Source organism: Fusarium proliferatum, assembly GCF_900067095.1.
Source record: "Fusarium proliferatum ET1 genome assembly, contig: FPRO_scaffold005, whole genome shotgun sequence".
In the NCBI taxonomy this organism is placed as follows: Eukaryota; Fungi; Ascomycota; class Sordariomycetes; order Hypocreales; family Nectriaceae; genus Fusarium; species Fusarium proliferatum.
In genome coordinates this window covers 371,955-392,797 of record NW_022194794.1, presented here as the reverse complement: position 1 = coordinate 392,797, position 20,843 = coordinate 371,955, and the positions used below count along the sequence as shown (strand labels likewise).

The 20,843-nt window shown below is 50.6% G+C and overlaps 12 protein-coding genes across 12 annotated transcripts; 7 read left to right on the top strand and 5 right to left on the bottom strand.

Annotated features, from left to right (window-relative positions):
- Nucleotides 1–160: 160 nt before the first annotated feature.
- On the top strand, nt 161–2,214 carry FPRO_10358 (uncharacterized protein; the record flags this gene model as incomplete). Its single annotated transcript, XM_031231314.1, has 6 exons — nt 161–322; nt 366–439; nt 483–1,102; nt 1,145–1,280; nt 1,324–1,482; nt 1,527–2,214. The coding sequence occupies 6 exons, from the start codon at nt 161–163 to the stop codon at nt 2,212–2,214; spliced, it is 1,839 nt and encodes a 612-aa protein (XP_031081363.1).
- Nucleotides 2,215–2,386: 172 nt separating this feature from the next.
- Nucleotides 2,387–3,949, bottom strand: FPRO_10357 (uncharacterized protein; the record flags this gene model as incomplete). Its single annotated transcript, XM_031231313.1, has 2 exons — nt 2,387–2,563; nt 2,606–3,949. The coding sequence occupies 2 exons, from the start codon at nt 3,947–3,949 to the stop codon at nt 2,387–2,389; spliced, it is 1,521 nt and encodes a 506-aa protein (XP_031081362.1).
- Nucleotides 3,950–4,287: 338 nt separating this feature from the next.
- Nucleotides 4,288–5,330, top strand: FPRO_10356 (uncharacterized protein; the record flags this gene model as incomplete). The annotated part of the gene is made up of 3 exons (XM_031231312.1): nt 4,288–4,475; nt 4,518–4,954; nt 4,996–5,330. 3 exons carry the CDS (start codon nt 4,288–4,290, stop codon nt 5,328–5,330), a joined length of 960 nt encoding a protein of 319 aa, XP_031081361.1.
- A 269-nt stretch (nt 5,331–5,599) lies between these two features.
- Nucleotides 5,600–6,298, bottom strand: FPRO_10355 (uncharacterized protein; the record flags this gene model as incomplete). Its single annotated transcript, XM_031231311.1, has 2 exons — nt 5,600–6,109; nt 6,176–6,298. The coding sequence occupies 2 exons, from the start codon at nt 6,296–6,298 to the stop codon at nt 5,600–5,602; spliced, it is 633 nt and encodes a 210-aa protein (XP_031081360.1).
- A 351-nt stretch (nt 6,299–6,649) lies between these two features.
- On the top strand, nt 6,650–6,988 carry FPRO_10354 (uncharacterized protein; the record flags this gene model as incomplete). Its single annotated transcript, XM_031231310.1, has 3 exons — nt 6,650–6,791; nt 6,842–6,922; nt 6,972–6,988. The coding sequence occupies 3 exons, from the start codon at nt 6,650–6,652 to the stop codon at nt 6,986–6,988; spliced, it is 240 nt and encodes a 79-aa protein (XP_031081359.1).
- Nucleotides 6,989–7,742: 754 nt separating this feature from the next.
- Nucleotides 7,743–9,182, top strand: FPRO_10353 (uncharacterized protein; the record flags this gene model as incomplete). Its single annotated transcript, XM_031231309.1, has 1 exon — nt 7,743–9,182. The coding sequence occupies one exon, from the start codon at nt 7,743–7,745 to the stop codon at nt 9,180–9,182; it is 1,440 nt and encodes a 479-aa protein (XP_031081358.1).
- A 1,517-nt stretch (nt 9,183–10,699) lies between these two features.
- On the bottom strand, nt 10,700–11,514 carry FPRO_10352 (uncharacterized protein; the record flags this gene model as incomplete). The annotated part of the gene is made up of 2 exons (XM_031231308.1): nt 10,700–11,226; nt 11,277–11,514. The coding sequence occupies 2 exons, from the start codon at nt 11,512–11,514 to the stop codon at nt 10,700–10,702; spliced, it is 765 nt and encodes a 254-aa protein (XP_031081357.1).
- Nucleotides 11,515–11,862: 348 nt separating this feature from the next.
- FPRO_10351 (uncharacterized protein) lies at nt 11,863–12,350 on the top strand (the record flags this gene model as incomplete). The annotated part of the gene is made up of 2 exons (XM_031231307.1): nt 11,863–12,106; nt 12,154–12,350. The coding sequence occupies 2 exons, from the start codon at nt 11,863–11,865 to the stop codon at nt 12,348–12,350; spliced, it is 441 nt and encodes a 146-aa protein (XP_031081356.1).
- Nucleotides 12,351–13,527: 1,177 nt separating this feature from the next.
- On the bottom strand, nt 13,528–14,754 carry FPRO_10350 (uncharacterized protein; the record flags this gene model as incomplete). The annotated part of the gene is made up of 2 exons (XM_031231305.1): nt 13,528–14,466; nt 14,536–14,754. The coding sequence occupies 2 exons, from the start codon at nt 14,752–14,754 to the stop codon at nt 13,528–13,530; spliced, it is 1,158 nt and encodes a 385-aa protein (XP_031081355.1).
- Nucleotides 14,755–15,347: 593 nt separating this feature from the next.
- On the bottom strand, nt 15,348–15,703 carry FPRO_10349 (uncharacterized protein; the record flags this gene model as incomplete). The annotated part of the gene is made up of 3 exons (XM_031231304.1): nt 15,348–15,364; nt 15,415–15,498; nt 15,547–15,703. The coding sequence occupies 3 exons, from the start codon at nt 15,701–15,703 to the stop codon at nt 15,348–15,350; spliced, it is 258 nt and encodes an 85-aa protein (XP_031081354.1).
- A 752-nt stretch (nt 15,704–16,455) lies between these two features.
- FPRO_10348 (uncharacterized protein) lies at nt 16,456–18,204 on the top strand (the record flags this gene model as incomplete). The annotated part of the gene is made up of 1 exon (XM_031231303.1): nt 16,456–18,204. One exon carries the CDS (start codon nt 16,456–16,458, stop codon nt 18,202–18,204), a length of 1,749 nt encoding a protein of 582 aa, XP_031081353.1.
- Nucleotides 18,205–19,091: 887 nt separating this feature from the next.
- Nucleotides 19,092–20,468, top strand: FPRO_10347 (uncharacterized protein; the record flags this gene model as incomplete). The annotated part of the gene is made up of 2 exons (XM_031231302.1): nt 19,092–19,329; nt 19,390–20,468. 2 exons carry the CDS (start codon nt 19,092–19,094, stop codon nt 20,466–20,468), a joined length of 1,317 nt encoding a protein of 438 aa, XP_031081352.1.
- Between the last annotated feature and the right edge of the window lie 375 nt (nt 20,469–20,843).

Here is a 20,843-nt window from a genome sequence, read left to right as displayed (position 1 = left end):
CTTATTCGACAGTCATCCCAATGAAGACTCACGTTATCTCAGCTTCCCTCATAATCGCTATCTCCCGCTTCCGCAGCCTCGGGATCTACCCGGCTGAGTCATCAGTTGAATGCAATTGACCCCTCCATCGCACCTTGATCCGTCAACATTCTTGGACCTCATGGACCTCATGGACCCAAACTTGGGATTTTCTCACACGACGGATGGGGAGAGCGATGGCGCATTTGGATTCACGCGACAGCATCCAGGCCAAGATCCCAATGCCGAATCCAAGCCCCGAGTCGCCAAAGCCTGTGAGACGTGTCGGAGAAGGAAGCGAAAGGTCAGTCATCGTCACCTCGTTTATTATAGCGCTAACCGTGCAGTGTGATGGAAACTCTCCGTGCTCGTCTTGTGTCAAGAACAACATTGAATGCGCTTATGTGCTTGAAAGAAAGAGGTAGGTCATTGATCCAGTCGTGATTCGCACGCTAACTTGGCAGGAAACAACGAGACTCGGAGCTTGTATCGAACCTTGAAGATCAAGTCCTTGCCCTCAAAGACTACGTGCGAAAACTTGAGGCTGCATGCGGGTATGCCAATCTTCCAGACTTTGCATCGAGCAGTCTAGAAGATGAGGGTCCTGCGCACACCGTAGACGACAGCCAGAGCTCTGCCATCAATGATGTAAGCTCCATGATGTGGCGGATGAACATCCATGGTGGAGAGACGTCCTTTGTTGGTCCATCTGGTAGCTTCTGCTTCCCCGTTAGTGGCCATATTGAGACACAGTCCACCAGCCATGAGGCACAAGAGAGTGTTCAAGTGCTACTCGACCTGTTCCGACAACACATCAATTCGGTCCATCATTTTGTGTCTCCTCAAGCGATTGAGACTCTCAGAGCGCCAGAGACTCTTGATGGTGAGCTGTTGCAGGCATCAGTCCTGGCAGCAGCGAGTCTTTTCACCAATTCACAGGGGCAGACGTATGCGGACCAAGCTGAGGCTATCGTGATGAGGTGCTGCCGTACAATTCCCAACGTCGTGACGATACAGGCTCTGGCGATATTGACTTGGAGGGAGCTGGCCCTGGAGAATGAGAACAATGCGTGGCTATATAACTGTATGTATCCGTCATCTGCGCTGACACAAGCTAACGTCTCAGCCATGGCGGCGAGTCTTGTAGTTCACCTTGGGCTGCACGTGAGCTCTCTCGAGAATGTCATGCAGGTCGGGCCGCCTTCAGACATTGACAAGAGCGTACGTGTACAGACGTTTTGGTCAGCTTTTTTGATGGACAGGTAGGTCGACGCAGGCAGCGAAGAACTGTGCTTACAGATCCAGAATCTCCACCTCGATGCTTGGACGCAATTGCATGATCCCATGGCGGAGAGTTCGAGCCACACCGTATCTCAAAGCATGCAGCAACCCCACGACAGACGACACAGTCTTTGACGCTCACTGCCAGATGTGGTTCATTCACGACCGATACATGGATAAAATGTGAGGACTCTCAGACAAGTGGAGCAACTGTGCTAACTATGCAGATACTCCTTTGAGTTTGGAGAGCTGGAACATTTCGAACGACATCAACTTCTCTCGGAAGCCAGAGATCATCATATGAACTTCTTCCGCCAGATGGGCCGCGATCTTGAACTTCGAAAGAACAACATGAACCCCCAAGTCATCCTCCTCCATATGGTCTACAACATGTCGCTGCTTCTGATCCATCGGCCATATCTCAGGGAACCGAAAGAGAGTACTGCCCACCAATTATCCGTCCGAACAAATATGACCTCCGCGCATGCCCTCGTCAGATTGATCCGACAATACGAAAAAGAGGCCAGGATTGAGGATGCCCCGTTCTTTGCGATACACTGCATTCTTACAGCTGCTGTGAGCCTACTGCTGAATGCGACATCAACCAACTCTGCCATTCGCGGCCAATCGGTACACCGCTTCCGAATCTGTGTTGATGCATTGGACAGGATGAAAAGATGGACAAGGGCAAGGCGAGGTCTGCTTCTTCTCAGAGAGCTGGCCAACAGGTGGAACGTTGTTTCGGCGTTGCCCATGAGACACAGCGTTCCTCTTGCGCCGACACATGAGACTCCAGCCGACACCAATGATCTCGATTGGGGGATGTTGTTTGCCAATCTTGAAGAGCCTCTGAATTTGGATACCATCGACCTCTCGACGCCTACAGGGGAATGGGTGTTTCACGAAAGCGACTAGAGCAATACATTTGAGACAATCACCCACGACTATTTCACACGAGCGCAGCGAGAAAGAGCCCTCCGCTAGGAGCCCCCGGAGGGAACAACAAATTACCCAAATCTGGTCAAAAGTACAATGAGATACCCCAAGTCGCCCAAGTCTTTCATCACTCCAGAGATCCCAAGCTGTCTCACCACCGGCCCATCCAGCTTCGAATCCTCTTTCCAAACACATACAGCGGAACAGTGGTCAGACAGATACCCAGTGTCAAGGCTCCCCAGGTACTGAAAAAGACCATGGGGCCTTTGGTGGCGTAGTAATCGTTGAGCATAAAGGTGAGGCCGAATGCAAAAGAACTCTTGATAAGCTGTGAAAGTTAGTGCTGATCTTGAAGTAGATGAAGACATACCATTGCCAGACCAAAAGCGCTTCCTGCACGATCCATACACACATCATTGGTGTACGTGACGATACCGGTACAGCCTGCGCCAACACCAAAGTTGATCAGGGCCAGATGGACGCAGCAAACCATTGTGGATTTGGCATGCTCGATTGCATCGCCAAGGCCAAAAGCTCCGATAGCGATGGTGATTGCAGAAGGAATAATGACGACGAGTCGGAACTCGGGCTCGTACAGACCCCCGTTGAACGCGGACATGTAGTGAGCGGCGAGATCAGACATCCAGCCAGAGATCAGTGTTCCCAGGGCAGACCCAACAAGAGGAGCGATGCCGATGACAAGTCCGACCTGGGTCGCGTCGAGGCTGTATGGCGGAGCGCCAAAGATTTGGTCAGCGACAGCACCAAGAACAATGACCCAGGTAAAGGTCATTGACCACATGATGCACCCCCATACGACGGCAGGATGTCGAAGCATGAGAATGGACCTGGCAAGGCTAGGCAGCAGTTCTTTGGCGCTGGCGAACTGGAGATGTTGGACTCCACATATCTTCCTCCACAGTGGTGCAATCTCGACCGGGGTTTCCTCAGCCCTTACAGCCTTCTCATCGGTCTTTTCTTCTCCAACAACACTCGATGTGATCTCGTCCCTGTGCCATTTAGTCTCGGGGAGGAAAAAGACCACCATGGCCAATCCGACAGCGAAGGCGACAGCAAGGAACCAAAAGGCCCAGCGCCAGCCCATGTCGACGATGAGATACCCGCTGATGACCGGGGCGATGTTGACAGAGACGATGATGGCAAAGTTCCACAGACCGACCCGTCTGCCTCTCTGATGAAGAAAGAAGACGTCGTTCACGGAGGAGGTGCCAGCCAGGGAAAAGAATGGCGCCATGGCGACTCCCTGGAACACACGGGCTGCCAAGAGTGACTCGTATCCTTGAGAAACAGCTGCCCAGATGTGGGTGACTACCAGCAAGATCGAGGTCACGACGAAGATGATCCTGCGGCCCCACAGATCTGAGACGACTGCCAAAAAGAAGCAGCTGACACCCATGCCAAGGACCAGCGATCCGTTGAGGAGGGCCACCTTGGAGAGGGGGGTTTGGAAGGTCTGCGACACGATGCCGAAAGCTGGGACGAGAACAGGGCCTACTGCGCCAGTTGCGCAGGCACCAAAGAGGAGGGTCAAGAAGTAAAGCTCCTTTCGGATTTTGGACATGTTGAGAGGGTCATGAGGAGAATTGGAGGGTGCAGGCACCAAGATCGTGTGCATGCCATCTTGGGAGTCTTCGAGGAAGACAGTCCCAGCAGGTTGCTCGGGAGCATTACTTTCGAGAACGCCGAAAGCCATTGTGTGAGTGATGATTGCCGGATATGGACATGGTGATGGCCATATTTATGTCTGATCTCTACAGTCCGGAACACTCCCGAGTGTTTGGCATCAGTATCTGGTTATCGTACAGCTCCACTCGTTAGCGGCGGATGCGAAAGTGCCGCCGCTGATAACATGGATCGCGGGGGATAAACTTTGCGGGGAAGCCGATAAGTGATTAGCGGCGGATGTCGAGATTCCGCCGATGATACGCAACTGATTGGTAGCTTGATGCCATGTCTTGTCTTATAAGCTTGTCAAGCCAGATTCATTCGCATCAGTCAACTTCAAATCAATCTGATTGACTCTTGTACACAATGGCAAAGCTTGCAACCACCCCCGAGGCCACCGTCAGAGTCGCAGTCACCCAAGCTGAGCCCAAATGGCTTGACTTGCAGGGTTCAGTCGACAAAACCTGTGCTTTGATCGGTGAAGCAGCCAGAGGAGGTGCTCAGCTGCTGGCATTTCCCGAGTGTTGGGTCACAGGATATCCTGCTTGGATCTGGTAAGTAGGCATCCTTGAGTTTAGACGCAACTAACGTCAAAGGGCGCGACCAGTTGATACACACCTCACAAGCCGGTACATAAAGAACTGCATGCGTGCCGATGGCCCAGAGATGGCAAGAATCCAGCAATGCGCAGCCGACAACGATATCACCGTCGTCCTTGGGTTTTCGGAAAACTTTCACAATACTCTGTACATCTCACAAGCCATCATCAACTCTGACGGAAAGCTGCTTGCACTTCGGCGGAAGATTAAAGCTACCCACATGGAGAGAACAATCTTTGGTGATGCTTCTGGTGATGCCCTCACGAGTGTTGTCGATACAAAGGTCGGCCGTGTCGGGGCGCTCTCTTGCTGGGAACATATTCAGCCCCTGCTCAAGTATTACCTGTACACCCACCGCGAGCAGATACACGTCGCTGCATGGCCGCCACTGCATCCGCACAAGGGCGAGGAATTGTGGTCCATGTCGAGAGAAGGTATGCGCTCATTCCTCGTTCAGAATGTGACTGACAAACAGGCGCCCGCTCATTATCTCAAACATACGCGATCGAATCACAAGCCTTTGTCCTTCATGCGACGTCGGTCATCAGCGAACAAGGAATCAGTCTCATGAACACAGAGAATGGAGCTGTCATGAATATCCCTGGGGGAGGCAGCTCTGCGATATTTGGACCTGATGGGAGGATTCTAACCGAGGACGTACCCGAATGTGAGGAGGGGATCCTGTATGCCACACTTGATTTGGATGAGATTCTACGGTGCAAGAGCTTTGTGGATGTCTGCGGGCACTACAGTCGGCCGGATATGCTGTGGCTTGGGGTTGATCGGGAGGTGAAGAAGCATGTACAGTAGATCAGACAGAAGAAGATGGATGCCTCAGAGTACATTTATGATGAATTTGGGCGAGGTTTAGGATAACTATTCCACACAAGCTCACTCAATCCCTTGCCCTAATCTAAAACCACATTTGATCGATGAACCTGCAGCAGTGATGTTCCTATGGCTGGCACCCCGTCAATCACGACAGGCATCTCTGTTTGTGTCAGATAATTGCTGCAGAAAGGTAGGCTATTATTGGACTTACTGTAACAGTGGCGCAAAGGAAGAGTGTTGTAGCTTCTCTACTCCGGTTCCTCCTTTTTGACCTGGCGCAGAGGAGTGTGAGGCTGCAAACGTTGCTGTCGATGAGGAGGCTGGCCAGCCTGAGGAGCGCTGAACGCCGGACGCTGGGTCACTGGTCGTGAAGATCTCCCCATTCTGATGGCGTGTTCCTCAGGAGGTGAAGCTCTGTGTTCCACCATGTCTCTGGCAAGCCCACGATCCACGTCATCTTCGGGACGTCGGCCATTGTTTGCTGTGACGCGAACAGGACAGCCATCTTGCTTGGCTTTCGAAACCGCCTCGTCGTCTCGGTAGGGGAACTGATGAATGATCTCCCTTCCTGGACGGCGCATCTTCATCTGCCGAAAATGGAACAGGATATCCGCTTCCTCTTCGCTTACTCCCCAAACTCCGCCTCTAGGAGTTGGAGAATAGAACCGGTTCTGCGACATATTTGGGTTAAGGTTGGCCAACTCCAAAATCGGCCCCTGGTCGGTGGTGTACTCTCGGAGTTCACACCCGTGCGAGGCCTGCAGATGCGTCCTCTTATTAGTTTGATGCCCAGATACGGTTTGGGGAAGCTGGGGACAACTCACATGATCCGAGATGGCGACACTGCCCTGGTTCTCAGTCTCTCTGACGTTGTCCTGACGCTGTGGGCGGTGACGCTGATAGTCAGGGCGTCGATCGCGATGGTTCTGCCGTCTACTGCAAGGCATGGTGGATGTGGTATTGGAAAGACAAAGAAGTAGAAGAGAAGTTTGAGTTGAGTTGAGCTGCTTTGAAAAATGTAAATTGACGAAGTTCTGTGGAGGGCTCGGCTGTGTCACTGGCATGAGGCCCCCTTCACATTCACTGATTCACTGCAGCAAACAATGGCAGTGCGCAACTCGAGCCTGAGGCTAAGAGCTTGAATGAGCTCTCCTCACATGTGGGTCTCTCTCACACTTCTCAACTTTAACTTGGCCATCCTCAGCAAAGGTCGCGTCTACTGTCTCTTTTCCTTTCTTCGCCTTTTCCAACACCCATACCAATCCCACGCCACCGTCAAATCATCCAGATTTGCTACCATGTCTTCCAGTGACAACAGCCATGTCGGTAGAACCCTCCAGGACTTCCAGGGTTGGGAATCCATGTACCAGTCTGCCTTGCGACAAATGGACGAGACTGGCACTGACTATGCCATTGGTTTTATGCCCGACCCTCGGCCTGGTAAGTTCCAAGTTCCGGATATAGGTACAAATGCTTACCTAGTTCCAAAGGCGTCGACGATGATGTTCTGATGATCGTGATTTACCGCGGAGGTTTCTATCGTACCTTCGAACCCCTTGACAACGTCAATGGTGAGTAAATCAACAGTGTCCTTTTGACGACATGCTAATGATGATACAGAGAATACCGGAAACTAGTTTTACAGACCAGCTCTCGTCTTTGAACGATGGTAGAAATGATTAATGGGTTTCTTTTCGGTCCATAGCAGCAAGGAAAGGAATGGAGGACAAACCTAATTCAATACCGCACATTCACAACTGAGTGCTGCTTATAAACGTTTCCCACATTTACGCACATAGATTCCGTCTATTTCTCTTCCGTCCCTGTGTATGTCTGTCGCGAGAGCCATTCTTGGTGTGGACCTCAGCCTGGGTTTTGTGTTTTGTGTCAAAAGAGCAGAACAATGCTACTTGTTGTGTTGTCTTGAGAGATCTTCAAGAAGTGGTGAGGTTTCCTAGTCAAACACACTTGGCTTCTTCCAGCACATGTACCCTGTCAGCCTTGAATGGAATCGTGTCTGACTTCTCAGACATACTAATCACAGGTCACAAAGGTATATGATATCTGGGAATGCTGAGGCAGGGCAAAGAAGAGATGTTGATCAGACATGTAAACGAAACGTTGGCAGTTCTTGAGTCCATAGTCAAGTCTTAGAATTCTTACCCAGGCCTCTAGGAACTTGCATAACCTTAGAATATCTCACCATTACTGCAGGCCAATCATTTAGAACCCTTAGGTAATGTAATATCAGAATGCACTCTGAGGGAAGGTGCACCGTGGGTCAGTTGTACTTCCGTCACGTGTCGTACATCCTGCCACCTTCTTTCAACTTGCAATAATTGCAAACAGTCATTATTGCTCTACTCTCTGTGACCAAAGAGAAATTTCAACATGTCGCAACCTGAAGCACAGTCTGAAGCACCAAATCTTCCTGAACCCGCCAGGGTGACTGCGGAGATGCCTATGCCTGGCAACGAAGCCCAGATGGAGCTGATTGACGCTGTTTCCAGAAGTAACTCTCTCTACGAGTTGTATCTGAGGCTTCCAAGGCTGGCAGATGACCTTGAGAACAACCAGGTCCTCAAAGACAACGAATTCGACATAGTCAACACCGTCAGGTCCCTGAGACGGGATGCAAGTTGGCCTATGTGCGAGCTATTGCACAGCATGTCACCAAAAGTCATAAAGAGCATCATCCAGGGCACAGTCGCTTATGACTCTCACCCAAAACAGAGCGAGGGGCGCTCCTTGATCAACAGTGAATTTCCCTGCTTTGAGACGCCTGTCAAGGGCAGAGACCCCCCGATCCCCGGCGTTTACGTGATTGCTTTATATCGCCAGTTCACGGGCCACAGGGGAGAATTCCTCAATATAGCAGAGATGAAGATGCTTATTGAAGATATGGAGGAATATGTCAAAGGCTATAGGGTCCATGCCAAACTCCGTGCTGATATTCGGGCAGGCATACGCAGGTCGGAGTCCGACTTATCGCGCGATGATCTACTTGCCGTCCGCCTCGTCAGAGGGGTTGACTTCTATGCAGCCTACAAGCCCTCGACCATGTCAGACACGGCCCCGCCACTCTTCATCAAGGATGATGGAGATGCAGCAGAAATCGAAGCCCTTGTGAGGACATATAGGGCTATGTGCCGACCTGACCTCGACCCAACCGAGCGGGTCAGGATGAGACAGAGCCCTCTATACGTTGGTTGCTCGAATAACCTGGGCGACAGGACTCATCGTTACACACAAACTAGTGTAAAAGGCATCAATAAGCCACTAGGGCTTACAATCTCTATCTTCAGGAGGCAGCATGTGCCTGTTGAGCTCGCTGTTAAAGTGGTGCTTCGCACTTGGCAAACTGATCAACTGCCAATGGCGGAACAGTTGATCATGACACTGGCGGGCTCCCTTGTGTATCAGCACGGCTTCAATGCCACCGAGGGTGGTGGTACAGGTTACAAAACCGTCGGTTCTGGCGAGTCCCTCAAGACAAACATGGAATATGTCATGTCCCGAGTAGGTTTTATCCGTGACAACTTCGGAAACACGGTCAATGAGCTCGAGGCTCGCAAGAGGTTCCTCGACTCCCTTGTAGAGATCGACGACGAGTTGACCGAAATTATCGAGACTATGACCCACTGTAAACGGCAGTTGGAGAGCCTGCCCAATATGAATTGGGATGAGAGAGTCCAAGAATTGCGTGAGCTACTGGCGAGCCTGAAGCAAGATCTGGATGACAGGAGAGAAGCATCAAAGTTCTGGAAGCTGATTCTCCAGATCCAGCGCATAGGTGTAGATGCCATGGGGGAGTCTATTGTTAGTATTTGAGTAGTGATAAATACTTCTAAATATATGAGTTACCAGGGCCACGGGGTAAGGCGAGTCAAACATTTGTCTGTTCCTAGTAACTGCAATGATACCAACTGATCGTGGAAGTTGGCCTCAGCCAGCGACCGGGGGATCGCCAAGTCTTAGGACCGATAGATGCTGGATGATTTTAGGGGCCGTCAAGTAGAGATTAAGGGCCATGCTGAAATCATAATATTCTGTGTAGTCCGTAGTTCGTCAGAAGCCAACAGATACATTACCCTCCAACCTAAAGTCTCTTCGCCTCTTCCGTCCCATCCAAAAGAAGTATATAAGTAAGGTAGATCGCTGACTTGGAACTGTTGTCGGGCGAGATAGGTAACACAGGCTAGTCCCTGAGAGTGAAGAGAGTTTAATCAGCACTCACCGCCTTCTACCTCTTTCAAACTCTTCATTCTCTTCTCTGCTTGTCTAGCTTTCTTCTTTTTCTTACCAAACATCAAAATCGGGCTACCTGAATCTCTTCCTACGCCATGGTACTCGGGTTTGCCATGGAAACCGTCACTGTGACAGGCGAGCTGAGGCTGCGCGGGAGATCTGGGTGTCTAGTACCACAGATGAGAGAACTATCCAGGAAGTGGTTATCTGGGCTATGGGACCGCAGGAAATGGCGGTTTAGTTGAAGGCGGAATGATCAAGTGAGATCGTGGACTGGGATGATCTGGACCTGGTCAGAAAACAGCTACCAGATGAGAATTGAGCTTAACGGCAATTGAATGTCAATTGAAGGGGAAAGCCATACTGCACAAAGTAAAAGTCTGGATACAGGTTGTGCCTTTTGGCTGTTCAACTGTAAATAGAACATTCTTTAATGTGTGACTTGTGATCCATATGCTTCTTGTAGTTGAGACGTGGCCGAGAGTGAATGAGCGGAGAACTTGGTCCGAACTACAAAGCCAACTTCAGGCAGCGGTTTGGCTACCCACACATGTCACGACATTTAGATATTTAATCATGTTTGAAGGATTCAATTATTGTAGTCTAAAATCAAACTGCCTTGTCGTTTTAATCCATTCGCAAGTCCCTCTCCAAAGTTCGAGTGTCAAGTTAGGTGTTCCTGCAGCAGACACAACACCGGTCTTGGCCACCCAGGCAAAGATAAGAACCCTTTCTATGTATGCGCGGATCGTAAAATCGTATTCGGTGTGGCCTTGGGCATTTCGACGTCTAGTAGGTGTCGGTCGCGGAATCGAACAGCAGGGAGAGAAAGTAGTGCCTGGATTGTATATGTTAGTTCACAATCACAACAAGACTTGAAAGACAACTCACAAAAGACAAATAAGAATGACGCGCAAGTGGAGCGACATTATGGGCATTGCTTTAATGGCTTTTTCTAGATTCCGACATTGTCGGGATTGAGCTTTTAAGTGACCGATGAAAGATGTAACCACAAAACAAAAAGAATCCATGCATGGGCTGGTGAGAAGAGATCCAGCAGTGAAGATCCACAGGTTCATCATGTACGGATCATCACGCCTCTACAGTCTGCGAAGGATTGCTCTGCAAACCTCCGTATCCTGGAGCATCATCTCATCAGACAAGAGGACAGCACGACTTGCACCTGGGTCGAGAGGAGGGAGCAGATCAGCGGCGGCGTCTTGGAGCTCACGAGGGCTATCCGCGCGAATATGGTCACCAGATGACGAGGCTGGTGCACCAGAAGTCTGAAGCTGGTCACTGTGGGTGTCGCGGGGCAATGAGTCGACAGGCCAATGTCTGACGATGCGCTCAAAACGCAAGGCCTCAAGTTCGACCCTGTTGGCTCTTTCGCGTGCTTCGAGGGCCATCTGCTGAGCCTCAGCAAATGTTTGAGGGACGAAAGCTTGTTGCGACCGGGGAGTGACCTGGGGTTGGCCATTGCTGATGCTCTCTTGAGTCTCTCCATCAAGTCCTCGAGACTGGCACCAGTCCCTGAAAATAGGGGAGGCGCCCTGTGAAAGGACTCTCTCATCGATCGAGACGGTCCATGGCCAAGGATTGTTCATGGTGATCATGAGAAGGTTCGCTGTGATAATCAGTACGAAGCAAGGTATAGACGGTGTCAGTGATACTTACTGATGAGGTTCCATTGAGTCATATCAACACAGTACTCAAAGTAGACCGTGCTGACTTCACGGAGCCCCCGCTCCGCAAGATGCTTGCTCTGGAGCTCGATTGCCTTGGTGTAGGCTTCCTGGATGACACTGATCGAGATCGGAGTGCTCGCGAAGAAAACATTCATGTACTGTCGGCGAGCGCCAGTATCAAGCGGGTCGATATCCGCGGAGTCGAGAGTGACGGTGATCTTGGCCATGGTGGAAAGCTTGTGAAGGAATCTGCTGCGGGGGGTGTGATGTGTAGAAAGAGAAAAGTCTAGGTATTCAGAACTGTAGAGCGCGAGTTGACCTCAGTGGGGCTCATCTTCTGGTGCTTGTTCCACAGCTCACCGGTTGTCCCTGAGTCACGGTCCGCCAAACCAAAGTCTCATATCAGACGTTTCTGCCAGTGCACGCCGCTCCACCCAACCGAACTCTGTCACTTTACTACTGTATCTTGCCTCTCTTTATCTTCCTCTCCTCACGCACCAACTTCATTTTCACTCACGCGTAAGTTCGACAAAGATCTGCCACGGGTTCCATTTTCACTAATACGCTCACAGAACATGAATCAAACATCGAACCGGCGCCCCAAGGCAGGAGGGGTCAACCCCTTGGATACGGTTGCTCGCCGCGCCTATCTCAGGGCGTTTCTCCAGTATCATAGGATCTGGGATGGGCCGAGTTGGGAAAAGTTCTTCAGAGAGGCCGAGGAATGGATGTGCGGTGCTCTCACCCAGAAGGGCTACCGGTCGATCTCGTTGGTGTTCTTCGACCACTCGGTCGATGAATATGCCTGGGAAAAGTACCGTAAGTTTAGAAATCTTGAAGTATAATGGAATCTGACAGCTTTCTAGTCGCCGGGTTCAAGTTCGAGGACCCTTATGAGCGTTGCTGGCCTTGGAAGATCGAACCAGAGGCCAAGAACATGGCTGGTGGCATCTGCCACTTCTACAAGAACTGGCGAGAGCAGAAGGGCATGATGGTGGATGGGCCGCATGTCCAAGCGCCTACCATCGACCCAATGGTCGCATACGCCTCCAACTCGGCTTAGAGCCTTATTTCACCATTCGCCGCCCGGGTTCTGACACCTTGTCCGTTGTGGGTGGTACCGACGGTGGTCAAGCTGCTTTCGAATAGAACAAACGGCACCTCAATCAAGCTCTCTTTACCTTGTCTCTAATACTACCTCTGTTGGTGATTTGCGTGACAGTAGCTCACCTTGAAACACTAGAATATCTGTAACCCCGAGCAAACTTGTAAGCTCCTGAGGTCTTGTTTGCCATCAGAGCCTGGAAGCATAACACATACCTTCCACAGGGGGTGTCAAATAAGTCTCTGTGGCCCTGGACCGAGCCAAGTATTTAAGCTCAGGTATGCTGGGTTAAGCGTGAGAATTAGTAGTCGACCAGGTTGAGACTCAAATCCTTGGAATCCAGGTCACTCATCGAGGCGGTGGTCAACGGTTACTTGCATTAAGAGTCACTAAGGTTCAAGTGTTTGCCCGATCTGGACCTTACATGTTCTGTCATTGGTGGTGTCGAATTAAGCATAACCATCAGCGTGGCTTCCACGTGTGCTTAGTAGCACTGTAGATGATATTGGGAAGGCGATGCTTCCACTGTGGTCAGAGTCCGAGCCCAGTATGGGCCAACAGGCCATATGGATTTTTAAAAGAAACCTTTCCTTTTTTTAAAACGCGAGTTTGCGTATATGTGTCCACTCTTAGCCACAACACGGTAGTCATCACCAGGGTTGGGGTGACAGGCAATTTTGGTAGATGGACGTGGTGAAGGACAAGGGTTCAACAGTCCGTGAGATGTGATTGTTTGGGCCTTTGTTTGGAAATACGGCTACAAGTGGTAGCAGGAAACGGTGGCAGTCAGAGGCTGTGAGAGGCATATTGTATTCTGCTTTGTAGGTGCCCAGGATGCATCCGATTTTTGGAGGTCAACGCCACTTACTACAATTTTCGACACAGGCATTATTCACAAGCGCCCTGATAAGTCAAATGAGTTTAGCAATGTAATCTGAGACAACAACCCTCCATTGATGTATGGTTCAGCTATTGTTCAACCCATATCTTCCAGGTATCACCAACCCCAACACCGCCCCTTCTCGCTCACCAGCGTACAGAAATTGATCGCCACTATCGCTATGGCAGGGATTCATCGGTGTCTCAACTGTATACTGTTAGAATTGATTCAGAAAAATTCAATAGAACATACCATTCAGGCCTCCGGCTCAGTCTTGATGACCCGTCTGCCAACGTCCTCAGATTTGATGCGAGGGCCGAGCATCGCGGGCCAAGCCATACCAACTGGCTGCCAGTAAGTCTCGAAGACTTTCTCGAAACTCGCGGTCTTCGCGTCAACGTCAAACACGTACTTCTCGGGGTCGGCGTCGATTTCTCGCTGGATCTTCTGCATCTCCTGAGACGTCTTCTTCGTGCAGAATGATTTGGACCAAGGGAATCCCTTGACAACACCTGGAATGAATTCCTGGGGGGTACAGAACTCGTACAGGTATGTGTGCCAGGGCTTTGAAGTATTGAGAGGAGGCCTGTTAGCTCGCTGTTGAACGAGGAGCTTGACCTTCTCTTGTAAGCTCATTGCCTTGAACTCCTCACAAGAGTCCACGGCATGTCTCTGGTCGTCACAGATGGGACAGCCGTTCACATGTCCCTTGTAGCCTCTCACGACACAGTCAGTCAAGGCGTGGGACTTGGTACCGCACACCTTGCACCCTCCTTCGACAACTGGCTTCTTCTCACTTGGGGCCTTCTCATTTGGCGCCTGGATATCTCTGCCGAAAAGGTCGACTGGCTTGTTGTCCTTGTCCCGGAAGTCGTTGTTCATGACTACTTTCTGCGTATGGTCACGCTCGATAGCCTCAAACTTGCCGGGGATGATGGTCGACATTGTGATAACGAAGCCGGTAGCTTCGGGATTGTCTTCTTTGAGCCTCTTGGCCATCTTGTCAAGTCCAACTCCAGAGTCTGAATGAATCCAGAGACCTTTGTTGGCGGTACCCGTGTACCAATTGTTGCCGAAGCCACCACCAAGTCCCGTAGGAGTAAGCTTGGTAGCGGGCACTCCGTCCGCGGTACACACACGAGTCATCAAGGCCGTTGCACTGTACTGGTACGCAGTCTCTGGTTCAGGCTGAGGCTAGTTCCAGTGCATAGAGCTCCTGGGCCTGTTTGACGATTGACCGCCTCGCCCGCCTCTTCCACCCACAGTGTGATAACCGCCGCGGCCTCGCTGACCAGGACGCCCTCCTCGTGGGGTCGAAGACCGTGTCTGAGAGGGTCGACTGACGCGTTGCGCCACGTTCAACCTCTCAATTCCTTGTCGAGGAGAGTCCTCCCTCGCACCAGCGTGCTCAGGAGCTCGACCTAAGGGATCATCACGACGACTTCGTCGATCCTGACCGTTGTCGTTGTTGGTTTTGGGCATCGTGAATCAAGTTAGAAATAGTTGTTTCTTTAAAAAAAAAGTTGCTTTGGGCTTACTTCGTGATTCAGATGGCGATGTTTTGTGGATCTTGGAGAATCGTCAATTTTGAAAGAAATGAAAAGTGGGCGTTGCAGAGGCTTCATGTGTATGCCGATGTTTTGTCGAGGTTGGTTTTAGATGGTCCTTCAATTGATGCTAGGACCCATAAATTCTCCAACCGACCGTGACACAAGATGTGGCGGACAACAGGGGCAATCGGCTGTTATTTTCCATGGTGACCACAGACTGCTGGCACCATGTCTAGATATCATTCAAATAGAATTCCAGAGCCTCCATCAGAACAATGAGTAATGAAACATGAGAATTGGGTGACATTAATTCACACATGGACATTCAAGCATAAACAAGGACATGGAAATGCACATGGAGAAAGGCGAGCAACAGTCACAAAGCGAAATAACTATGATGGGGGCGTGAATGGTTGGATTCAACTATCGTTTCCTTCTCCCCGATCCTTCAGCTGCGGTTGCCAGCCCGAAATCCTCACTTCATCGTTTGATTCATGTTTCTCACGCGACAGTTATTTTGTCGCACTAGTTGTGAATGTGGTCTGTATCATTATTAGTATGATATGAGAGGAGGAATCAGTGATTGACTTACCGGGAAGGCCACCAGGGCGACTGGAGATGAAGCGGAGGGCACCGGAGCGGTCCATCTCGTAAATAAACGTCATGGGGTTGTTGACTAATAGTATGAGTATGGTGAATCCATAGTGACAAAGTTTTGGCTTACCAGGCTCATGACCAGAGAGAGAGATGCGGACACGGTCAACATCATTCTCTTCCAGAGTGCTCACGGCAATGGAGATGATCTGCTCCATGTCTGCAGTCACACCGTGGTAACCGCCGCAAGAGCAAGGGGAAGGGTTGCTGGTCTGATTGGTAGACATGATAGAAGAGGTGGAAGTGCTTTGATTGGGAACTTGAGTGGGAGACAGAAGACGGGCAGCCAGGGCCGATCGTGATGGTGGAGGTTGAGGACAGAAGAAGGTCGAGGGGGACAAGGGACAGAGAGGTTATGGACCCAGGCTCAGGTGAATTTGCCCTCATGGCGCTGTGCGTGATTTTCTGCCCTGATGGAAGTGTATAAGAAGGTGGCCAAGTGCAAAGTAAGAGAAGTGCCTGACACTGGCAGCTCATGGCACTTAACCAGGGCTCTTTCTTAGGAACCAGGCATACCATAGGGGTCATGGAACTTAAAGACGTTACATAACTAGGTACATTATTCATTGGCGTGTTGAAAGCGGTTGTTTTGAGGGATTCGTGATTGTAATGATGCATTGTCAAGGCTCTTGTCTAAGTCATTTGGGGCGTGGCTGATGTGCTGTTGACTTTCAGCCAACGTCTACGATCTGGTAACTGTTGTCTGCAATTAGATTGTATAAGATGTAGAAAACGTCACTAAATTCAAGTTTTATGATGATTAATGTCACATGCAAAAACTTTTAGGAACGACAAGTCCTCGACCATGTAAACTAAATCCCCGAGGTCAAAGCAGCGCTAAACACGGTGGGCCTAGAAAGAACAACGTCCCATCTCGAATTGATCATTTGTCTGTCACACTCAAGTTTTTCACCCTCCCCAAGACCTCGCGTTGTTCATTCTACCAATACAAGCTTGATTCTATTCTTCTTTACACACAATGAGCGAACCACGAGGATCCAATGGCACTCGCCCTCAGCCGGGTCAGAAGGAATCGACCAAGACAAAGAAAAGACCAGAAATGAAGGCAAAGACTCCGGTCAGCGAGTCCGCACGTGCCGTCGCCAAAAGCTACCTTGAGGCGCGGCCTCGGTTACTTCCGAAAGACTTGGGGGAAATTATGCGTCCTGATCCAGCGGTCGAATTTTCGAGAGAGAGCCCAGAGATTGAAAGGGGGGCCATGAAGCTGTATGATGCCTCCAATGAGAAGGAGGATTATGAGAATTTCAACCCGGACCTTAATACGCCCGTGGTGAAAGAATTCAAAGCACTATGGAAAGTCTGCTTGCGCGTTTGGCGGATTTCCCCTATCGCTTTGATGTCCCCGATGTGTGGACTGAAATACTTTCCTTTAGGGAGTGGCCGGAAGAGGGCAAACCAAGCTGTATTCTCACCCGAATTCAGCAAGCTGTTTGCGACACTTATCACACATCCTTGCTGGGAGCTTGAGCATGAAGGATTCGTCTTGGCCCTTCAATACTTGGTCAAATGTCGAGTGGATAACCGCAATCCTTGGCCACACAAAGATGCAAAGGAACGCGAATGTCCTGCTATCGATGCCCTTTTCAACATGTTTGATGGATCTGGCTCTGGGGATAGAAGTTTGCTTGAAATGCAAAAGTCCGCGCGTCAGAGCATTGTCGGTGGTGGTGTCTCGGTCTTTTCTGACTTCCTTGACTTCATCGGCCAACAGGTGAAGAAAGATGATACCGAGCAAGAGAAGGCCTACCTTGACGTCCCTGCGTTGCCTGTCACTCTTGGAGATATTAAGGCGCTCACTGATGCGGTGACAAACTTCAACTGGCCTGATGAGACTTGGAGATGTAGCCCGGGAGACGTATACAGCGCTTCCAGAGCGGAGAGGACAACTGGGAAGACTGAATTTCCAACTACCGGTGCCGAGTTGAAGGAGTACCTCGGCCGAAGTCTCAAGGATGTCTTTCGGGATATTGAGACTTACAAGCAAGATGCCAATCCTGAGACCTGCTCTCCCGCCAACGAGGCGGATCATGGACATGTATTGGCTGGCGACGCAGAAGATGTGATTCCGCCCCCCGGTCCTGATACGGCTGTCGATGAAGAGATGGGTATCCCTGAAGATAACCAGAACGTACCGCCTGAGTCAAATCCTGTCCGCCCAGAACACAGATATCGGGCGCTAGTCGATGGAGAGGAGTCGGAGGACGAACAAGCCGACCTAGCGAGAAATCAAGCCAACAAAAGAACTGCCTCAAGGTCCCCACCTCACCCGCAGAGCAGACAACGTGGATCTGGGTACGCTTGGGGCGATAGGAATTTCTCGGAAATCCGCACTGAATCGCCTTATGAGCGATTTGAACTCCCCAGACGACAGGTCCGAACCTCGTTACAGGAGGCAACTCCTCATCCCTCAGCTTTTATATCAAGTCAAATTCTCTCACCAACTACCGATCCCAGACCTGAGAAGCGTATCAAAGTCGTCAAGAACGGCCAGCAGTGCCTTGCGTCTCATTTCAAGGGTGCCGGCCACGATGATATTCAAGAGATCAAGTCAACCCTGAGGCGAATTGAGAACCAGACCACCCAGATCCTCAACAAGGAACAGTCTCAACCGCAAGACACACATCAACCAGTCGTGTATCCTGTGAATGAACGGCGGTATAGTGCTGGTAGAACCCGTATCGCAGAGGCGGCTCCAACTGTCTGCTGAGGTCAACGAGTCCGACTTGGTTCGCGATCTTCGAGCACAGGTTGCCCAGCTGCTTGAGGAGAAAAAGGAATCATCAGACAAAATAAAGTATCAGAAGATGATGATTTCAGACTTACATAAAGATGTGGCTGAGGAGAAAGCTGGCCGTGAAACTGAGAGGAAGAGGGCGGATAATCTTGAGGCAGTGTTGAAAGGCTTCGGGTGGTAGTTGATAATAGAGAATTCTCCTGTAACCTTTTCAGCTAAAACATGTGTGATTACTGTAACTTGAGACGAAAACGAAGTGTTTCAATAAGATAGAAAGTGATGAGGGATTGATTGAAGTCTCTTCACTCTGAGGACCAGTTGGGGTCATCTGCGACGTAGCAACATTCAGTACCATTTCCAAGTGCCGCCAATATCTGTTACCAGGTTATATTCTTTTAGTGTAAACCTTCTGAATCTCAGGATGGCAGATCAAGTACGACGCATGGCTCGCAGAGTGCATTCATACATGCCGACTGAGACGGCACGGAGACTCTATATTCAAGAACTTACTACTTGTCGCCCTCTTATACTCGTGAACCTCTCTTCAATCATCGACTTTTTAGCATAGCATAATATCTGCTTTGTAACCTCTGAAACCATCCTGCTTCTGTATCAAAGTTATCCCACGAGCATGTATCAACGGCCCTCACTGTGATCATGGCAATGTGAACCTGAAGTTCTAACTTCTGGAGGCGCAGACCTATCAACTGCTCACCCATACCAGCCGCTAAGCGCCCTGTTATTTGGACTTAGCGTCGCCTCCAAGCCTGGCGTGCAATCCTCCCTCCACAACCTCATTTCGCCAAGTCCCAATCTTTCTTAGGCGAACACAACAACGTACGCGTACACAGCAACACAGGATGAGCTTGACAGCTGTTAGCGACACCTCTGGGGTGAACCCCTTTGACGAACAGTCCCGTCGGCAGTGGATAAAGGCGCATCTCCTTCGACAAGGAATGTATCACGAAGACTCTCTCGACACAAGATATCGATCGTCCGTGGATGGCATCGCCAAGAAGCTGCATACTCTGGAGTTAGACCAAGTGGGCGAGGTCTACTTCGAATTTTTATGTGATGAGGCCGTTTGGATGAAGACCTGTAAGTACAGCCATCCATTCCTGGTACTCCGTTGAGAGTACTATCTAACTATGTGTACAGATCACCATAGAAGCAAGTTCGGCTTAGCCCCCAAGTGGCCCTTCAAGGAGAAGCCTGGTCGCCACGACCTGAGTCTGGGCCCCTCCGTCCACTATCGACAGTGGCGCCTTAACAATGGGTTGCCTGTTCCCAGTGAGACGGTCGCTGAGGCTGAGGCTCGGGGAAGGAGGACCGGGGTTGCCCACGAGAAGTATGAGGCACAGATGCGCAGGATTGAGACTGCGGCCTTGAGTGCGACAGACGAGGCGCAGGAACTGAGTCCTGTCATCCTCTTGGACGAGCCGCTGGTCCTCGTACCCAGCTTCAGAGCCACCACAGTGATGCCATGGATGAAGCCTTTCCCTTCCATGGATGCCCGGAAAGCAATTTGGGAGGATGTCGGCGATGGAAGGCTCACTGGAGCTGTGCCCGGTCCTGTCGAGGTCGCACTTCCACCATGGCTTGACTTCAATCGTCTTGTCTTGGGTAAGGACCGGGCCATCCACAATAAGATCGAGCGACTCGTCAGCCCCATACTTACCGTCACATGGCGAATTGTGTTTGGTAAGCCGGTTTCCTTAATCGTCGGCGTTGACCCAAAGTTCGACAACTTCAGCGCGTCACCCTCCGTGCGGCTAGAGGTGCGAAGACTCTGGCAATATGTCTGTCACTGGGTACTGTTTGCCACCAAGGGTCACAGCACGACACTGTCCGACCATATCGCGCTTCTGCTTGCAAAGGAAAAGCTTGGACTTCCGATGGGAATGGAGGACTTGGAAGGGCTGGCAACCGCTCATTTTGAGGCCGTCAACAACCTCGCAGATAGCGAGCGTAATGCCCGGGTCCAGCACGAGGCTGAGGAGCAGCTGATTCCCGAGCTTCATGCAATTTTGCAGCAACCACCGCCGGTTGCTCGAGAGTACTTGGGGATATGGATTCGACAAGACATGCTCCGCGCGGACATGCGACTCAATCTTGCATTCAAGTACTGGGTTCGGGCCGCTATTCGGAGCGGTAAGGGGGTGGAAGATGTGTTTGCTTGGCATGGCGCTTTCTCAAGGGATCTGGAGGGAGAGAAGACACAACAAGGTTCAGACTAGGAAACACGTTGGCTTGGATGATGGTATTCGGTAGGCCTGGTGGCACAATCAACCACGGTCTCGATAGGCGAGCCCCCGGCCAACTTCTGCGTTGAGGATGATGGATAGGTCAATGAAAGAATAATTTGACTGCATTCAATAAATAACCAAGCTTGTTTAGAAATGAATTGTAACTAACTGCATGCACTATCGTTCAACCTATTGTTCCAATAGTTGCTGAAGTTCAACAACGCTGGGCTGTTGTACTCATGAGCATCCCAAGCCTTCAAGACTCTCCAGACGACTGACTCGACGATCGACGTCCATGCAATCAAGTAGAGATCCAGTAAGACGGAACTAGTCGAGAAGCTTTTAAGAGTCCAAGCCTTGAGGAGA